General features: G+C 35.8%; 2 protein-coding genes and 1 non-coding gene across 4 annotated transcripts in view; 1 reads left to right on the top strand and 2 right to left on the bottom strand.

Moving 5' to 3' along the window:
- Positions 1–20883, top strand: part of PPP3CA (protein phosphatase 3 catalytic subunit alpha) — a 1090725-nt gene that overhangs the window by 971048 nt on the left and 98794 nt on the right. The gene's annotated exons all lie outside the window — the stretch shown is intronic.
- Positions 8623–20883, bottom strand: part of JAKMIP2 (janus kinase and microtubule interacting protein 2) — a 230115-nt gene continuing 217854 nt past the window's right edge. For both annotated transcript variants that reach the window (XM_049786880.1, XM_049786881.1), the window contains 3 exons: positions 18063–18128; positions 12748–12818; positions 8623–9152 (listed from right to left, as the gene is read on the bottom strand). In XM_049786880.1, the coding sequence (XP_049642837.1) occupies positions 12768–12818; positions 18063–18128 (117 nt within the window). In that variant the 3' untranslated portion in view covers positions 8623–9152; positions 12748–12767. The remainder of the gene's footprint in view (positions 9153–12747; positions 12819–18062; positions 18129–20883) is intronic.
- On the bottom strand, positions 9865–10055 carry LOC126028897 (U2 spliceosomal RNA). The gene has a single exon (XR_007502581.1). It is a non-coding gene; the product is annotated as a U2 spliceosomal RNA (small nuclear RNA).

Raw genomic sequence — 20883 nt, 5'->3', positions numbered from 1 at the left:
TGGAGTTTGTAGTTATTTCCATGACAGTATACTTCAAGTACTTCAAGGGCAAAGAAACCCTCTATCTTTTAGGCCAAGGAAATTCCCTAATTTCTCCAATATTTACTGTGCCTATGCAGAAGGAAAAAAAATAAGCAGCACAAAATAATTTGGGGGGGATTTGTTATTGTTGTTGCTGTTGTCATTTTCATTTTGTGTGCTTTGCTTTGTTTTTATTTCAGGACTGTGGTTATTGTGTGGTTGTCTTTATTGCTGTGGATTTTTTGATTTTTCTTTTTGTATTGTTATGTTTCTCTTCCTTTTCCCCTTTCTTCTCTCTAATATTTATAGCCTCAAGAAGGACTCCGCCCATTTTATGCTTGTTTGATTTTTACCCCATTTTATATTTTTTTCTTTTCTTCAAACAGAACCACAAAACTTGAGCCATCTTGTTCCACCTCTCAAATTGAGGAAGAAGTAATGGAGTGTACCAAGACCAAACAGCTGTATGATCACTAAGTAGTAATAAAAATGATCTGACTAGGGGCCGGTGAGGTGGCACTAGAGATAAGGTGTCTGCCTTGCAAGCGCTAACCAAGGAAGGACCCTCAGCATCCCATATGGTCCCCCCCAAGCCAGGAGCAATTTCTGAGCGCTTAGCCAGGAGTAACCCCTGAGCATCAAACGGGTGTGGCCCCAAAAACTAAAAAAAAAAAAAAAAAGATCACAACAGAATCGATACCCAATCTACAACAAGCTAGACACAGAGGGGACCACTTATACTAGCAGCAGCCCAAGGGGTAAGGGAGGGGGATACGGGATGCATGCTGGAAATGGGGGTGGAGGGAGGACAACTTTGGTGGTGGGAATGCCCCTGATTCAATGTCACTATGTACCTAATATATTACTGTGAAAGATTTGTAATCCACTTTGGTCAAAATAAAAATTATTGGGGCCTGGCGGTGGCGCTGGAGGTAAGGTGCCTGCCTTACCTGCGCTAGCCTAGGAGACCGACCGCGGTTCGATCCCCCGGCGTCCCATATGGTCCCCCAAGCCAGGAGCGACTTCTGAGCGCATAGCCAGGAGTAACCCCTGAGCGTCACCGGGTGTGACCCAAAAACCAAAAAAAAAAAAAAATTATTATTAAAAAAAGAAAGAATAATCTCACTCCTTTGTATGCTATAAGAAAAATAAAAGTTAGTATGGTAATTAATCCAGAGATAATAGAGATGAGGACTAAGAGGACCAGTCAAAGGTAAAACTCTTGCCACAAAGAGCAGTGAGTGCAGTTTTGGTAGAGAATGATCTACCATGACATTGAAACTGATCATTCTGGATAAGAGCTGGGTGCTAAAAGGGGAAACATGATATAGATAATCCCTTCACTAACAATATTGCAAACCACAGTGTCAAAAAGGAAAGAGAGAGAAGTAGGCAGGGAGAGGGGAGGGTTGGGTGGGAAGGAAACTGGGGATATTGGTGATGGGAAAAGTTCCATGGCGAAGGGTGGTTTACATTCTATAACAGAAATTCAATCAAAAATAAGATTGTAATCACAATGCTTAAATAATTATAAAATTATTGTCATCCCAAAACTTAATTTTTTATTTTAAACTCTTCCTTCAAATATGAATGTTTTTTCTTTAATTAAAGTATTTTTGTTTTTGTGAGTTTTTTTGGGTTACACCCTGCAGCGCTCAGGGGTTACTCCTGGCTCTATGCTCAGAAATCGCTCCTGGCAGGCTTGGGGGACCATATGGGATACCAGGATTCGAACCACCGACCTTGTGCATGAAAGGCAAATGCCTCACCTTCATGCTATCTCTCCGGCCCATAATTAAAGTATTTTAAAACTTTTTTCTTCTTTGGAAGCAAATGTTTTAAGGACTGATCCCTATTTGTCTTATATTGCTAGGTTTTCACTGGACTTTTCTTTGTGTTTGCAAACAAATTTGATGCCGGGTGAAGACATTGTGGCCCTCCCTGAAATAAGAAGAGGGCGCAGAAACAAGATGGGGAAAATGCGTGGCAGGAACGAAGATTAGATTCTTGTTATAATATAGTTGTGCTGAAGAGAAACCGAAAACCAAAAGGATGTTTTGCATCTTTTACAGCATAAAATTCGGGGCAGATTTTCCTGAGCTTCTAGACAATGCTTCCCTCACGTGGTCAGAGAGTAAAATACAGGAAGCAATGTCTGTTGCAAGTCATCAAACAATGTGCATTAAGTATCTTCAGAGCCAAGGCTATACAATTCTTCTTCTAAATATGCCAAATACCTAATAGGAAGTTCATATAAGTGAGAAGGAATACTGCGATGAACAGGCGACACACTTTTCTTGTAAGACAAAGGAAGGAAAAACACTCTTGCAATGGGTCTTTTTTGACGCCACTCTTCAAAATCTGTCTTACTTGCAAGATTTATTAACAGTGTCCTCAAAATTGTACTTCATATTGTACCATGCTGCTTTCTTTGCTTCATATAATGTTTTCCACATTGAACTGTAAGTTCTTCGACCTACTTGCACATTCCAGGCCAAAGGATGCTATACTTTGGCTGCTCACATAACAGTTTATTGCATCGAGTGGCTATGTCAGATAAATAAGGTAGATTAATAAAGGGAGAGAAAGTGTCTAGACTAAAAATGAGTAGCTGGCAAAATTCTCTCCTAAATATGCTCAGCACAAGCCTGCCAATGATCATGGTTTTCTCCATGGTATAAATTCTCCTTTGACTCTTAGCAACAGTGCTCCAGGCAGGCACAATAAAAAATTCAGTCGACAGAGAATAAACTTATTTACAATATTTGAGGTATATTTATTTCTTGACATTACAGTTTCAGTCCTGATCTATCTCATCCTGTTGTTCCAAAGTAATTAAGAGTTAAAATAAAAGTAAAAAGCGCCCTATAAACAATGCAAGATAGTTTTAAAAAATGCAGCCTTTTATTTTTATATAAACTAAAACACTAGAATTCATTGATTTCTATTTAAAATACATAAATTATAAAATAACCATTCATAAAACTTTACATACATTGATTACAGCCTTTATGTTAATACATACATGTACATGTTTGGTGTACTTCAGAAGATCATTCTGGTGATATTTAGCCAGTTCATATTTTTCTTCCATTATTAAACAAGAACTGAAGCAGGATATGGAGTCATGCTAATTTAATGGAAAGAAAGAATCTTAATTGAGGCAATTGACTGGAGAAAATCTCTGAGAAACTGACCCCTGGCTATCACAATACAGAAGACACCTGAAGCATTGCAAATTCAAACCCACTGGTTTTCTGTATGAATATAGGTAGAATTGCATCTTTAAAGTTAAAACATGCATGAACTCTTCCTGGAATGGGAGTGTTAGTTCATTAAAATGTGGTACTTTTGGTAGTACTGTAGATTGTGCTGAAATTTCTGTTCCTTTCTCTAGAAAGCCAACAGCATCATTCTTTGACTAGATCAAGAAAACTGGCAAACCAATCTCAGTAAACAATGGGGATGAACAGTATACACAGAAGTGGGAGAAGAGGCAGGCAAGCACAGACACCAGATGCTAAATGAAAAAGAATTATCCGCAGCATCAGAAAAATGACTTGCTTAAGTCCTTAACCCTAGCACACATTTATTAAGTACTTACACCACACTATATACAGAATACATATGTGTATATATGTACATCACATACTTATAAAAGTGAATTTTTGAATTGCCTTGTTGTGGAAAGTTATGGTTAGTGGAGGTAAATAGGCACATTTTGTGAGCTTTCAATCAAATATTAGTGATTATCAGTGTGGGGACCTGTTTCAGAAAACTATTATTTACTCTCACAAGTTAGTGGAGTCTTGACGAAAGGCAAAAGTGGACTTAGCATTGCTTATACCACTCACACTCTAGAAAACTTGGTGAAACATATGAAATGTGAGTAGAGCACAAATATCTCTATGCAGAACAGGAAAACAAAACAGGAACCTCACCCCATTACCACTTGTACATCTAAATTTGAATATAGAAAATTGTGAGTTTTCTATTTTTTTACCTTAACATTGAATATTTTTTTAGTGATTTTGGTTGAAATTTAACTTGAACTCTCAACAATGTATTTAGTTAGATAAAGCAAAATTGCTAAATTAAATGCAGTAAAGGACTTCAATCTACTCAATACTGAAAATGAAATCAGTTTGGCATTGAAAGAGCCTTCTTTCTTTCTTTTTTTATTTTTTAATTTTTTGAGGCCACACCCGGCAGTGCTCAGGGGCTACTACTGGCTCTTCACTCAGAAATCGCCCTTGGCAGTCTCCGGGAGACCACATGCAATGCCATATAGGGATCAAACCCGGGTCCTACCCAGATCAGCTGCTGGCAAAGAAAGCGCCCTAACCCTGTGCTATCACTCCAGCCCTGGTGGAGCTTTTTTTTCTTATTTAATAATCAGCTCCAATTTTCTATTATTCTTTTCCTAATGTTTTTGGAATTCAGTCCCAATTCTTTTTTTTTGGGGGGGGCACACCCGTTTGAAGCTCAGGGGTTACTACTGGCTAAGCGCTCAGAAATTGCCCCTGGCTTGGGGGGACCATATGGGATGCCGGGGGATCTAACCGTGGTCCTTCCTTGGCTAGCACTTGCAAGACAGACACCTTACCTCTAGTGCCATCTCGCTGGCCTCACAGTCCCAATTCTTATATAGAAACTAGGCCATTGAATAGAATGGAAACTTTCTTTTTCAATGTCTCTGAAGAGACTTTGGAACATTCTGGAATCAGTAATTTATGAAAAACTCAGGTTTGATTAGATTGGATTATGAATATCTTAAAATTATATTTAACTTTTTGATGCACTTAGTTTACTAAAATGATAGAATTAAATGTAATTGAAAAGTGCTGTGAAAAAACTCTCAATACTTTACTATGAAGTTTCAGTTTAAAAATAAAAAATAAAATCTGGGCCCAAGGGTTGGCGCAAGTGGTAAGGTGTCTGCCCTGCCCGCACTAGCCTAGTATGGAAGGTTCAATTCCCTGTTAAATCCAGGAGCTATTTCTGAGCTCGTAGCTAGAAGTAACCCCTGAGTGTCACTGGGTGTGGCTCAAAAACAAAAAATCAAAAATAAATTAAACTTGCAAACATATATTCTTATTCAGATACATATGTGAAACTATGTATGTGAATATATAGATATATATTCTGTATCACTCTAGGTAGGAGAATGCAATATTTTAGTCTCCAATTGCCACCTATTTTACATAACATACACGAGCTAATCATTTAATTATCAACAAACTAATTAATATTATCTTTATAATATAACTGTAAAGGTAGGCAGGCTTAAACACAGGTTTCATCCTAAATAATAAATTTATGAAGTACATTGATGCAATGAACTTAAGAATTATGCAACAAATTTATCAAAAATGACAATAAGCAAAAAGAGGCAAATTTGTCAGAGACTTTAATATGAACTCAAAATAAGTTAAAATAAAACACAGTAGCAAAACTTATTTAATTAAACTTTATTTCTATACCCACAACTCTTTTCCTTATTTCTAGACTACTGAAGATTCTGGCCATTTAGCTGAGATGTTTGTGGGCAGAAGAAAAAAATCAAGGCAAAATTTATCTTTGTATTCACTGTTAAAAATTATCTTATTTCTATGACATAGCTTTAAAGGAATCTAAAATTGATTTACAGAGGTTTCTAATGTTCTCCAAACATGGGTTCATTAAAAAAATTTAGTCGTTAGTGATTTTTTTTTTGCCAAGGCACTGATAAACTATTCAATTTTCCTTTCATGTGGAGACATTTCTATTATGAACAACTAGTAAAGAATTTCATTTGATCTCAAATTACTTTTTAAAAATATTGGTTTTATTTCCTAATAGATGAATATTATGTTAAATAAATTTATCAAGTAAATCCTGAGGAATGCTACCTTGATTGCATCTCTGGTCAAAGGTAAGCCCCATAGTCATTTTCAGTTTTGCATCTTATTGTTTCTCTCTAGGAAGTGGAACCAAATAATTAGTAAGATGTCACTGTGATTATTAAGATATCCTTCCTACTATTACTGAAGATCATACACAAAGAAAGTACTCTTAGATATGGCTCATTTTTGTAAATCCATGATAGTGACTGAGACATGGATATAGCTTTACAATTTTTCAATTTTCAAACAGTTGTGGAAATGAGTAACAGAGATGCATTTATCAAAATATTCTACTTTATCCAACAACATTCCAATTTGGAGGATCATAAGGGTTGGTAAAAATATAACATGTTTCATCTTACAATTTATGTAAATTTTCTAATCTCCTGGAAATTGAGCCACAAGAGGATTAGAGCTCTTCCTTTTGCATTGGCCCTAAATATACATGAACGCTTTTTTTTTTTTTTTTTTTTTTCTGGCTGACCCAGCAGTGGTTAGAGTTTACACGAACCTCTGCATTCAGAAATTAGTCCTACTGGTGCTCAGTGAACCATAGAAGACTCTGGGGATTACTGGGTTAGCAGTAATCTGGGCTAGTCAGTTTGCAAACCAATGCCCTACCTGATGTGCTATAGTTCCAGCCCTTTAAATAAACTTTAAAACACATGAAGCTGTTAGGTGATCAGCATGGATATAAAATATATCCATTTATACTACTGCATGTGAACTACAATCACGCTTGTAGTATAAAATGTATATGATTCATGTGTTTAGATATTAATGATACCACTTTTGGAAATATTTATAATCATCTAAGTGATTGGAAATTATATTTAACTTGTAAATTTCTAGATAGAAAAAACAAGACGAACAGAAGGAAAGTATGTTTAAAGCAGAGATTGAATTTGGTCAGATGGACTCAGGCACACCCAGTGAAAAACAATTGAAGAAATGGGACAGTGATTTATACTCTTCTTTAAATTACTCTGTTTTCCACTTTGCTAGGATTTAGTGGGAGATTGTAGTGATAGTTTTATATTACCTGTACAATTAATTTTCAGTTCATAACTAATTTGGAAAAATTTTGAACAAAGGGTCTAGTACAAGAAATCTTTTTTATATTTTCTCAGGAGGACATACCACTGGACCTTCCTTCCAAATGAGAGGGATAGTCAGGCTATTTATGTGCTATTACTGATTTACTCCAAACTTATTTTATGTTGGCTCTCCTCTATTAACAGTAGAACTTTGTATTATGCCATGCAAGCAGAAGAGCTTGGGAATGCTTATCAATGAAACAATATACTTCTCTATCATGAGATCATCATGAGATCTATCATGAGATCATCTATTTGCTATAAATTATTAGATATTTTGTATTCTGGACCTCTTAGTCTTATTGCTAGTGATGTCTCAGGTAGTTTAATGGGAAAGCTTCAGTGCTGCCATGCTTCAATTTAATCAAACTGAAGCACTTAATTTATCACACAAGGGACTTTTTCTCAACAAAACAAGAAAGTCAAATAATAGTGATTACAGGGCACTTTGTGCTACCTTAAGCACCTCTTAATTGTAAATTAAAAATATTCCAAACAGAAATCAAAACCAAAACATCAAGCCTTGATAAAAAAAAAATTCAACCTCATTTTGCAGCTGAGGAAACTGAGGCACAGAGAAGTTAAGTGACTGGGTCAAAGATTCCAGGGTCAGCAATAAACATAAAGACAAAAGTGGGACCCCAGAATTCTAGCATTATTTCATACATTCTCCATATATTATTCTGGCTTTAGAAATACCAGAACTAAAACCAAAGAATATGATACTGTACCCATGTCCAGAGGAATTTTAAGAAGTTTCTGGTTCTCAACATACATGGACATTCTAGCCACATAAATAAGACCTTGATAACTTGACCAAAAAATCCTTTTCTTACCTAGGTTAAAAGAAGTGAAATGTAAAATTAACTTTTCAGAAATAATTCACTTACTCAGATCTGAAACCAAGCTTATTTTTACATAGCTTAGGAAAAGTACCAGTTTTCTTTTCATTGTCTCCAGTAGAAAAATGACCTCATTGGTAACACACAATGTTTCTTGTGTATAAAAAAATTAGAACAATCTTGTAACTATCAGCTCTCTGGAAAAGAGTATACAAGAGGTCAGAATGCTCTAGACATATCAGAATTTTTTTTTAAAAAATAATCATACTTTAATATTCACAACTCTGGCAAACTCAAGTGTCAGTAGAAGTTTACTTATTGCCTTATTATATAATGTATTTATTTGCAGACAATTTTCAATTGCCATTTGAAAAATCAGTATTTTGGAAATTTAGACTCATAAAATGCCCTTGGCCAATGTTTCTTATAATACCATTCACACAGAACTAAGTCAGGGAGCTTGTAAGTAAGAACATCCATTTCTTAATTTTCCATATGAATGAGATTGGTCTGTTAGTGGAGGAACACAGATATGACAGAAGGCCAACGAAGCATCAAAAAGGTTTTTATTTCTTATATTACATTCTTCTGTATTCTTGGTCTTGGTTGCTGTTCAGTTGGGGTCATTATGAAATTCTTCTTAGTTGTCATCTGAATTCCACAAACTCTTTTGCAGGAAAAACAAATGTTTTTTTTTTCTGTTCACATTGTCTCTGTTCCTGAGTTTTAAACAATAATAAAGACAGAAAAGCAAATCCCTGTAGTAAGAAACCAGACTTTTAAAATGAAATATTTTATTGTAAATAGTTCTTTATAGGTATTCGTGCTTCGTTCCCCGCCCTCCCTTGTTTTTATTTTGATTTTTTTAAAATGATGTTTATTTCAGGACTACTATTTCAATGGGATGTGGTGTTACATTTAAAATGACCCCCCCTGCACAGCAGGGGTAGAATGTTTTTGTAACTTTGGTTCCATGCCCAAGACACATTTTTGCTTGATCTGCTGAAACTGGTTCCATTGTTGGTTTTTTTCTTTATACAATATATGTTATGTTTATAGTTCTTTTCTTCTGTTATGACATATACTCGTGTCATTAAATGCAGCATATATTGTAGTTTTCAACAGGGTCATGTAGGAACTGTCAAGTAAGAAACCTTGAAGAATGGCTTTAAAATACACAGTTGTAGTCCTGGCTACAGAGTAAATCTTAGCTTTTTATCTCCCTCTTACTGGTGTAAACATTTTTGCCATCTTTGAAGGTTTAGAAGCATTTGAGTTTCTGGGTCTTATCCATGCTTTCGGTTACTCTGTAAAAGAAGGGAAAAATAGAAAGTTTTCATTTCTGTCAATAGCCAAATAGAAAAGCATTTTTAAAGAAAAAAATTTATTCTTTATCACCTCTTTGAATTCTGGGATGTTATGCAAGTTATAGAAAGAAAGGGTCATGGGCTGGAGAGGTAGCACAGTCTTCCTTAGTATGCAGCCAACCCAGCTTTGATCCCCAGCATTACAAGTTCCTTTGAACACCACACCAAGAGTGATCTCAAAGCAGTTAGTAGTAAAGCCCCTGAGGACTGCTATGACTGGACTTCTTCCTCCGAAAGAAAAAGATTCTAAGTTTGGCTACATTTTTAGAGGGAGACATAACTGGTTGTGCTCAGTGGACCATATGGTATGCTAGGGATAGAACCTGAGTTGACAGCAGGAAAGGCATGATACTTTTCCCATATTACCCACTCTGGTCTCAGTTTGGCTACGCTTAAATAAGAAAACAGAAGTATCTGTTCCAAGAGTTGTTACAATGAAAAGCAAATCAAGTAATAAAAAGTTCGTGTTTCATGGTAAGTGGCTTGAAATATTAGCTATTATCATGACTGCCTTTCTTGTGGGGCCTTCCATGAAATGCCTTGAGTCATTCAATTGAACCCCCATGCTAAATTTACTCATGTTCTTTTCCCTAGTATCCACTAAATATTATTTTGGAAGAAGTTCTCTCAATGGTCTTTTTTTTTTTTTTTTTTTTGGTGCACCATTCCTGAAGGTACTGCAATACCAGGTCAATGCGTGGAATGGATGGAGCAAGCTCCTATTCCAGTTCCTAGTGCCAAAAATCCATTTAATATATTGTCGTACGATAGACGACGTATCAGATATTAAACTGATAAGAACAGATACTACACTTGATCTTAGCCAAAAGGCCGAGAAGCGATCAATGGTCTTTTTTTATGTCACATTTCTTCCACAACAATTTCATCTAATGACAAGGGACATCCACCCCAAGGTTCTGGCCCAATCCTTTCGGGCATTTTTTTAATATTCGGGCAATAATATCTAGCCTTTTTTTTTAAATAAAGCTTCCTTCCTATCAAGAAGCTCTGAGTAGCACAACCAATGATGAAATATGGAATACTGGTTAAAAAAAAGAATCTTGGGAAGCTAAGGAATGATAGTGCAGTGGGTATGATCTATAAAGCATACAAAGAACTAGTCCTTTCCTGGTTGATGCTAACATTCCTTCAAAGACGTATTTCCTGGCCTACACTATTTAGGACTCCTAGCCACATTCTTCTTTGAGTGTGTAGGCTGGGTTTCTCTCTGCCAATATGTACCAGAAATGTCATGAAAAAACATGCTGTTATGTATGACTTAAGCATGTAGTCTTTTGAGTCTGGCATGCTGGAAAAATGGGCTTTTTATTTTTCAATTATATATATGCTATTTAGATAAGTTATTTAACTTATTTAAGCCATGTTTTCACCAATATAGAAATACTATTCTATAATACTATTCTATAATAGTATATATATATATATATATAATAGTATTTTACTGTTGTCCCAATAATGGTGGCCAAGAATCAAAGTGGTGGCAGAGAAGAAAGACAGTGTACTAATGAGGCTTTTTGTTCATTATAGGATGAAACTAAAGACTCAAAGGCATTCTGGAATGCCTTTTTTTCAGAGCCACTTTATTTCCAAACACTTAGGTTAATATCAGTATAAAATAGTGACCTAATTGGAGTAGAGCCAATAGAGAGAAAGGGCCATTGTTGGATTTGAGTACACTGTAGGTGTGAGAGGAAAATACCAAGTGACAGCAGAAATTCTGTAAGAGGAAGCCTGGATAAAAATTGCTCAACAATTATTTATAGAGAAAGATGGCAGGGCAGAGAGAGGAAGAAGCTTCCTTCCTATCAAGAAGCTATAGGTAGCATAACCAATGGTGAAATATGGAATACTGGTTAAAAAAAAGTAGAATCTTGGGTAGCTAAGGAATGATAGTGCAGTGGGTATGGTTTATAAAACATAGAAAGAACTCATAAGTCCTTTCAAATAGCCATTCTTTCATAACTACTATTCAAAGAAATACAGTAAAAGCCAGTCAATTATAGTCGAGTCACCAAGCAAAGGGCCACAATGAAAGCCACTGGAGTTGAGAGGCACATGTACTCTGCCTTTTCTCTGCTCTGTTCTTTTTTTTTTGGTGTTTGGTGTTTGGGTCACACCCAGCAGAGCTCAGGGGTTACTCCTGGCTCCATGCTCAGAAGTCGCACCTGGCAAGCACAGGGGACCATATGGGATGCTGGGATTCGAACCACCATCCTTCTGCATGCAAGGCAAACTCACTACCTTCATGCTATCTCTCCGACCCCTTTTCTGCTCTTCTTAAAAAAGAAAGGGGAAGAGGATTTGAACTAGGACCAAGGCTACTACATTCACAAGCAAGACCAGTACCTCACTTCCTGTACTAATTCTCCTGTACATCCCTCTTTATAAATGGACTTGTAGGCAGATTCTCAGAATGTTAAATTTCTGCAAGTTGAATATATTAAAAAGAAACTCTGATTATAGAATAAAGCCATACCTTTTCAAATTAGCATAACTGAATCATTATGCTTATCCAACAAGTCACTTTAGATGATCAATGAAGTAAGGTTAGTATCCTATAACTAGAAATGGATAGACTATAAAGTAATTTCTGATTCAGAACATCCTTTAGACATTACTGATCTACTAGGTAGGATTCTTTTGAAGGGGTTGCAAAATGGAGGGCCTCTTTCTTCAGTAAAGGAGCAATTGCAATTTCTGAAACTTTCCTACAAGCACTTGTCTTTAAGTAGTGATGTGAGTTCTGACTTCACTAGCATGCTAGTGTCTGCAGCCTTTTTTAGTTGTTATATACAATTTGTTCTATAGTAATGTATTCTGGAATTGGTCATTGTTATTTATCATCTCTATTCTCTGACACTGAAAGCACTATTGCATGGTTTACTGGACAATGAGAATTCTCCTAGTGAAGATGGAGACTGTTTAATAGAACTGACTTGAAGCATCATGAGAGATTTCCCTCGATTTCTCATTTTACACTGAGATAGGAAGCACAAATGACTGTTAACCCTAACAGTTTGGAATATGGTCCAGGTAGAGGGAAGAATATCTCAGAAGTCTAAGATCCAAGACTTTTATATATGATCATATCTTGCTTGCTAATAAGTTTTTCTATGTGTCAGATACTATATAGTCCTGAAGAAAAAGGAATATTTTCCTTTTATAGGGAATATAAGAAGAATTTCTTATATTAAAAAATGTTTAGGTGCTGGAGAGATAGCACAGTAGTAGGGTGTTTGCTGTGCATGTGGCCAACACAGGACAGGCCCTGGTTCGATTCCTGGTATCCCATATGGTCCTCTGAGCCTGTCAGGCATGATTTGTGAGCACAGAGCCAAGAGTAAACCCTGAGCACCACCGGGTGTGACCCAAACCCCCTCCAAAAATAACGCTTGGAGAAGTATTCCATTTCATGGCACTGACAGAGAGAAATACAATGGAGATGGTGACAACATACAGTATCCTTATCAAATATCTCTTATACCCATATTTTGAGAATGAAACGAAGTCTTACCTTTAAGAGGCACCTTGACATCAAGGCCATAGAATAAAGGCAAGAGAGAAGAACAAGAACAGAAACAGAAACTGCAGAAGGAAAAGAAGAAGATTATGTGAATCTGAATTTCTATATTGTCATTCAGGTAGTACAAAACCTCAGCTCTTCACATTGCTGCTGACCTCACCTCACCACTTACACACACACACACACACACACACACACACATACAAAATATCCTTTTTAAAGAACCATAGATTTTTTTAATTTAATGGTTGGCAGTGTATTAAACAACTGGTATTCAGCTTTCAATTAATCATACATTTTAGAATTCTGAGAGGATATTCCAGATAATTTTATAAGTGAGAGCTGCAAACCTAGACCAGTGAAGCAATAGTTTGATACTATATAATTTTATGTAGTTGTGAAGGCTAAATTATATATGAATATTGGCTATTTTAATGGGTGGAAAAAACTTAAAAATATAAAATAATATTACAGAAAACACTTACCAACTAATAAAACTGATTATTAACAAGTGTAGGTTTTAGGATTAAGACAGAGCAAGAAGAATATTAGTCCATAGGATAGAGGTGATGCCTTAATTACCATAGCGGGACATCTCTGAGAGAAAACTAGTCACTATTAGTAATTATGTTAGAAAAACATACACTGAGTCCATCTGGGTAAGTAATGATGCACAGCCATTCTACTGGCGATTCATGAAGTAGGATAATGTACGCTTTTCTAGCCTGTTGATACTGTGCAATCTCATTTTTAGTTGATTCAGAAAAATTAAACAGTCTGAATGATTTCTTCTCAAAGAATGTCTTTAGGAGAAGCAGATACTTAGAATCATTGTCTACTAATTATAACAGATCAGAGGTCAGATCAGTTTTTTCAAATTTTCTTGATGAAATCTTAGCAAAATAATTCATTACCTCAGGATTATTCTGCCATGTCCAGCATTCTCAGGTCAGATATGTTATTTGTCTATTTCCTTCAATACCATTTATTATGAATTTCATGCTGTGCTATCTGAACAGACCTAAATACAGACCTAAGCTGCATAGATTGGGGACTAGTCTAAGAGCATGAAAAGCAGATCTCTATCCATTTCTTTGTTTTCTTTTTTTTTATTTCCTGAAGATGCAAAGTGATATGATGGCACCTATACCAGAAGTAGATGGGGAAGAACAAAAGTATTTACTACTTTTATGAGTAGTTCACACAGCAGCTTAGCCTCCTTGGCATGAAGGGACCATTAAGTTCATGAGGCTGATGAGATTCAGAACACTCAATAGAATAGAAGATGGTGACGTGTAATCAGATACTCTGACCTCTGGCCTTGATTTAAATTTTATTGTTTATAAAATTATTTAATATCTTTGAACCACTGATCAATTGTTAATATACAAGATATGATTTTTTTCTGTCTCATAAGACATGAGAATGTTTATGATTTGGAAGTGGAACTGCTTTGAATAAAGTTCTGATATTGAAAAAGTTTTTGCCACATTTACTTTTATCACCTTATTTAAACAAACTACAGCCATGGAGATAAGGAACAAAGATTATTGTATATAACTTTTTTTTAATATCTTTATTTAAGCACCATGATTACAGAAATGATTGTAGTTGGGTTTCAGTCATAAAAATAATACTCCCCTTCACCAGAGCAACATTCCCACCACCAATGTCCCCCATCTCCCTCTTCCCCAACTCCCTTGCCTGTATTTGAGACAGGCATTCTACTTCTTTCTCTCATTAACATTGTCATGGTAGTTGTCAGTGTAGTTATTTCTCTAACTACACTCACTACTCTGTGGTGAGCTTCAGATCATAAGCTTTCTTTCAGCCCTCATCTCTATTGTTTCTGGGCATTATTATTGAATGACACTTGAAGTGATATTCAAGTTCTCCAAAAGAAAAATATATAGAATACCTTTGATTTAAGATACCTTTATTTTTGCTATCAAGTTAAATTTAGGTCAAGTGAATAGAAGATGTGCTATAGATATGACTTTTCATTTAAATCGTTAACCAAAAACCAATGGGATTGTTTTTGAAATGGCATAATTCACTACTTTGTAGAATATTCTACTTTGATAACCCCAGAGTTCTTATTTAATAATTTACACAAATTACAGTGTTATCATAAATTTTAGGATGTTCAAACCTCTGATGTGAATTAAGTAAAAAGGAAAAGATTTAAATGATCTGAAGAGAAACCAGTATATCTGAAGTGAATTTTAATAGAAAATAAACTTGATCCTCTGTTGCTGAAATTTTTATGAGTTCTACTATGCTCATGCAATAATACTTACTTATTTTTTGTTTTTCTTGGTTGAATAGGGATTGGACCAATTTCTGAACTAGAAACATTTTAATGGCAATTTTATTTTTCAATGTGCCCTAGAATTGTCAAGAATTAACAAAATCACTTAGCCAAATAATTTATTAAAAATTGCAGAAAACATAAAAGTTTGGTATGCAAGAAGACAGAAGAAGTGTATAACCAGTGAAAACCATGGATAACCATGGATTTAATAACCAGTGAAGCCATGGAACATTCATTACCTTGTGTATGACTTCCTTCTTTACTTATTTTTATCAGAACAAACTCTGAGGAGTTATTTGGTGCTTGGTTGAATGCATAGCTCTTGCCTCACTCAATCCTATAGAACTAAGCAACTAACAACAATTTAAATTCTGTAGATATGATACAAGAGCCACCCACTGAGTGGGAGAAACTATTCACCCAATACCCATCAGATAAGGGGCTAATCTCCAAAATATACAAGGCACTGACAGAACTTTACAAGAAAAAAACATCTAACCCCATCAAAAAATGGGGAGAAGAAATGAACAGACACTTTGACAAAGAAGAAATACGCATGGCCAAAAGACACATGAAAAAATGTTCCACATCACTAATCATCAGGGAGATGCAAATCAAAACAACGATGAGATACCACCTCACACCCCAGAGAATGGCACACATCACAAAGAATGAGAATAAACAGTGTTGGCGGGGATGTGGAGAGAAAGGAACTCTTATCCACTGCTGGTGGGAATGCTGTCTAGTTCAACCTTTATGGAAAGCGATATGGAGATTCCTCCAAAAACTGGAAATCGAGCTCCCATACGATCCAGCTATACCACTCCTAGGAATATACCCTAGGAACACAAAAATACAATACAAAAACCCCTTCCTTACACCTATATTCATTGCAGCTCTATTTACCATAGCAAGACTCTGGAAACAACCAAGATGCCCTTCAACAGACGAATGGCTAAAGAAACTGTGGTACATATACACAATGGAATATTATGCAGCTGTCAGGAGAGATGAAGTCATGAAATTTTCCTATACATGGATGTACATGGAATCTATTATGCTGAGTGAAATAAGTCAGAGAGAGAGAGAAAAACGCAGAATGGTCTCACTCATCTATGGGTTTTAAGAAAAATGAAAGACACCCTTGTAATAATAATTTTCAGACACAAAAGAGAAAAGAGCTGGAAGTTCCAGCTCACCTCAGGAAGCTCACCACAAAGAGTGATGAGTTTAGTTAGAGAAATAACTACATTTTGAACTGTCCTAATATTGAGAATGTATGAGGGAAATGTAGAGCCTGTTTAGGGTACAGGCGGGGGTTGGGTGGGGAGTAGGGAGATTTGGGACTTGGGTGATGGGAATGTTGCACTGGTGATGGGTGGTGTTCCTTTTATGACTGAAACCCAAACACAATCATGTATGTAATCAAGGTGTTTAAATAAAAAAAATTATGCATTAAAAAAAAAAAAAAAAAAAAAAAGAAAGCAAAAACAAGCACATTTCCTTTTTATAAGTAGGATTTGTGCCGTATGTTGCCATGAATCATTGTTTATTCACTTCAGTGTTATACAGTCATATATTTAAAATAAAAGGAACTTGTTCTTGGAGAAATAAAAAAAAAATAAATTCTGTAGATATGTATTTTGTATGTTGAAATTTAAATAGTTATCTTTTTGCTTAATAATTTCTTAGTTTTTCCTGACCTTTGTAAAAGTGACTTTCATTTGCTTTTCATGGAAAACATGACAGAATCCAAGGATCATTGTGTCATATCTAGTTTACATATACACGACATAGAGCAGGGTGTGAGATTACATCCCCAAGATCAAATAATTAGCCAAAGAACAACTCAGGTGGCTGATGGACCAGCTACCGATCCTACATGAATGACAAAGAATTTGGAATGAGAAAAATTGTAATCACTGTCTGATAGAAATACTTGGACTTTCTTCCAGGGTACTTGATTGACCATACTAGTTTTTCTTTCCTTTATTTGTTTTATGTTCTTTCTCTCTCCTCTCTCTCTCCCTCTCTCTCTCTCTCTCTCTCTCTCTCTCTCTCTCTCTCTCCCTCTCTCTCTCCCTCTCTCTCTCTCTCTCTCTCCCTTTCTCTCTCTCTCTCTCTCTCTCTTTTTCTTTCCTCCCTCCCCCTGCCCCCGCCCTCTCATGGAGAATACTAGAGGACCACTGGATTCTTTTGCAAACAGAAACTGAGGCATCTACTTCTAGTCATATCAGAATTCCAGAATAAACTTCTTGACATTATTTCTGTATCCTTCAGTCTGTGTGATGGAATAAAAAGCCATTTTAACAAATGACAGTCACTTTTATACAAGTCAGGAAAGACTAAAAAAATCAATCAAATTAATAAGTAATCATTGAAATTTTGACAGACAAAATATACATCTACAAAATTTAACTTGCCACCCCTGCCTGTGCCCTGTTCCTTTGCTACCCCACACCCGTTTCCAAATTCTTTTTTTAAGAACTGCTCTTTTTACTGAAGTAGAAGATGTAGTTATTCCTTCAGAATACAAAGAAAGTTATATGAGCAAATGGCACAAGGGTATAATTGTAATGTGTTAATCTCAATTTATAAATTTACTATAGAGGTGAAACTATAGTATAAGGAAGTAAAGATTTTAAAGTGAATAATGATGATGGATATATATATATATATGTATATATATATTAAAGGTACTCAAAAAGGACTTCAAGAGAGAATGTATAGTAATAAATTTAGAAGGAAGTTTTGAAAAGGAAGTGAAGATGAATAAAAGAATACGAACCAACACAAAGGACAAATATTTTTAGGGTAGGTATGACTGCTGAATCTTTGTTGGAATTCTGGTGCTTAACTAAAAGGGGGGAAATCTACATTCAAAGTAGTGCATCCACATACTCGTAACTGAGAAGGATAGAAATAAACTGAATGAAAGAGATATTATTTAATGACCAAAAATAAAGATTCAAACGATGAATTCAACACATACCTTTTCTTCTAAGTCCTTTATTTGTCTTTTCTGTATATCTGTTTTATCTTCTAAGTCACGAATTCTCTGTGTAAAGGAAACATCAGTGGGCATTAAGTTAAATAGAGTTGTATGCCAAGAAAAACAGAATGTTCCATGAAGTCATACAGATTAGTGATAGCAGTTGAAAACATCACATGAATATATTTCCATATGTGCATGATTGTTGCATGTTTCACAAATGGTATTCTTTCTATTTGTGTACAATCACTGCTACTATATTTTATTTACTTTATGCTTTTATTTTGGGGCCATACCCAGCAATGCTTAGATATTATTCTTGCCCTGTACCTGTTTGTACTTGGAGGACCATATAAGATGCCCAGGATCAAACCCACCCAGGTCAGCCACATGCAAAGCTAGCAGCTTGTACTATTGCTCTGGTCCTTGATTTACTTATTTTTATCTCTCTTCCCCATTCCTTTCATTATCTTCTTAATAGTATATTTAAACATTATTTTTATTGATTTTACATTAGAATCTGTTAGGGATGCAATTGATTTTTTTAAACCTTTTAAGTATCTGCAGTCTGTCTATTGGACATGCTATAGATTCCTGCTCTGTAAAAGGGGCAAAGTTACCACCTCATTGCTTCTGGATTTGATTAGTTGGTTAGTGGCCTTTGAGTTGTGGTAAATGTGAAAAACTTAATATCATGTAGAAACATCAGTGTGTTCTGGAATTAGTACATGAGAAGTAAATTACATTGTGAATGTATAAAATAAGAATATTTATTCATTATCACAGTAAACTGGCTAAATCTGACATACACAAATGTTAATTTCTGTGTGTGTCTTGATAATCTTTCTTTACAAACTTATTTTCACTAACACTATTTCAGAGTAACTTTTCTTGTGATTCTTTCTTTTTATATATCTTTATTTAAACATCTTGATTAAAAATATGATTGTGATTAGGCTTCAGTCAGAAAAAAGAACACCCCCCCTTCATCAGTGCAATGTTCTCACCACCAATGTCCCAAATCTCCCTCCACCCCCACCTGTACTCTAGACAGGCTTTCCAGTTCCCTCATTCATTCACTTGGTTATGGTAGTTCTCAGTGTAGTTAATTCTTGTGATTCTTAAAAAAACATGGAGATTATGATTTGGCAAAAATTCCAAAAAAAATGATAAATTAAAGAAAAAAAATCAAACATAAAAAATATACCAAAATTTTGATCCATCATTAATTATTTCTCCTTTTTTTTTGTTTTTGGGTCATACCCGGCAGGGCTCAGGGGTTACTCCTGGTTCTATGCTCAGAAATTACTCCTGGCAGGCTTGAGGACCATATGGGATGCCGGGATTCAAACCACTGTCCTTCTGCATGCAAGGCAAATGCCTTACCTTCATGCTATCTCTCTGGCCCCTAAAGACTTCTATAGACTATCTTAAATTTTAATTTATGTTTATTTGTTATAATGTAATATATATCTTTGAACATTGTATGCTTTTTATGAACTTCAATACATTCTTTAAAATTTAATTATGGTGGATTAAATGATAAATTATATATCTTATAATTATATATTAAATGCTAAAATATAAAGCAGCTGTATTTTACTTAACATTGGATTTTTTTTGGGGGGGGTCACACCTGTAGCATTCAGGGATTACTCCTGCTCTATGCTCAGAAATCGTTCCTGGGATTTCATCCTGTGTGTGGCTCATCTGCAGACGGCTAGCCTTCGGTGGAGGTTAGTTTACACGCTCAGAAAGAAGAAGCCGCTGAACTCTGCTGGAACTCTGATGCCAGCACCCCTATCTGCCTGTGTATGGCTCATCTGTGGATGGCTAGCCTTCCCTGGAGGTGAGTTTACATGCCCAGAAAGGTGAAGCTGCTGAACTCTGCTGGAACTCTGATGCCATCACCCCTATCTGTCTGTCTTCTGTGCTGTGCTGCTTTCAAGGTCTGATTTCATCCTGTGTGTGGCTCATCTGCAGATGGCTAGCCTTCCCCGGAGGTGAGTTTATATGCCCAGAAAGGGAGGAGCCAGAGGAGCGCGGCTGCTCCGCTTTGCTTGGCGGCAGCGCACATCATTTAGCCAATGAATACAACCACAACACGTGAAAAAACCACAATACAAGTGTGACAATGGGAAACAATGCAGGCCAGCGCCTTACATAGAGAACAAAGATGGCAACTCAGATGACCTGAACATGGCGAACCAACTAGTCAGTCTCTCAGATAAGGAGTTTAGAGTTGCAATATGGAAGATATTCACAGAACTCAAAGAAAGTATAGAAGAGAACACTAATAAGAATCAAGAGAATATAAAGATAGAAATCAGAAAACTCCAAACTGAAATTTCAGGTCAAATAACAGGTCTGAAAAACTCAGTAGATGAACTGAAGAAAAAAATGGATGAATTTTCCCACAAATTAATAGCAGCTGAGGATACAATTAGTACACTGGAAGATGAGATGAATAACAACTCCATACAGCAGAAGAGATTGGAAAAAAGTCTTAAAGCAAATGATCAAACAATGGAAAAATTACTCAAAGAATGGGAACAGTAGAAAAAAGAAGTCTATGATAAGCTCAACAGAAACAACTTAAGAATCATTGGAGTACCAGAGACCCAGGAAGAATCAACGGTCAAGAACATCATTAAAGAGAAACTACCAGAGCTAAAGAATACATGTGATCAAATCCTGCATGCCCAAAGAGTACCAACTAAAAGAGACCCCAGAAGAAACACCCCAAGACACGTCCTATTCACAATGATGAACCCCACAGATAGAGACAGAATTCTGAATGCAGCAAGATCAAAAAAAGAAA

This window comes from Suncus etruscus, chromosome 14 (assembly GCF_024139225.1).
Source record: "Suncus etruscus isolate mSunEtr1 chromosome 14, mSunEtr1.pri.cur, whole genome shotgun sequence".
NCBI classification, from domain to species: domain Eukaryota; kingdom Metazoa; phylum Chordata; class Mammalia; order Eulipotyphla; family Soricidae; genus Suncus; species Suncus etruscus.
Note: the sequence above shows the minus strand (reverse complement) of the source record. Positions and strands in the feature narration are given on the sequence as shown.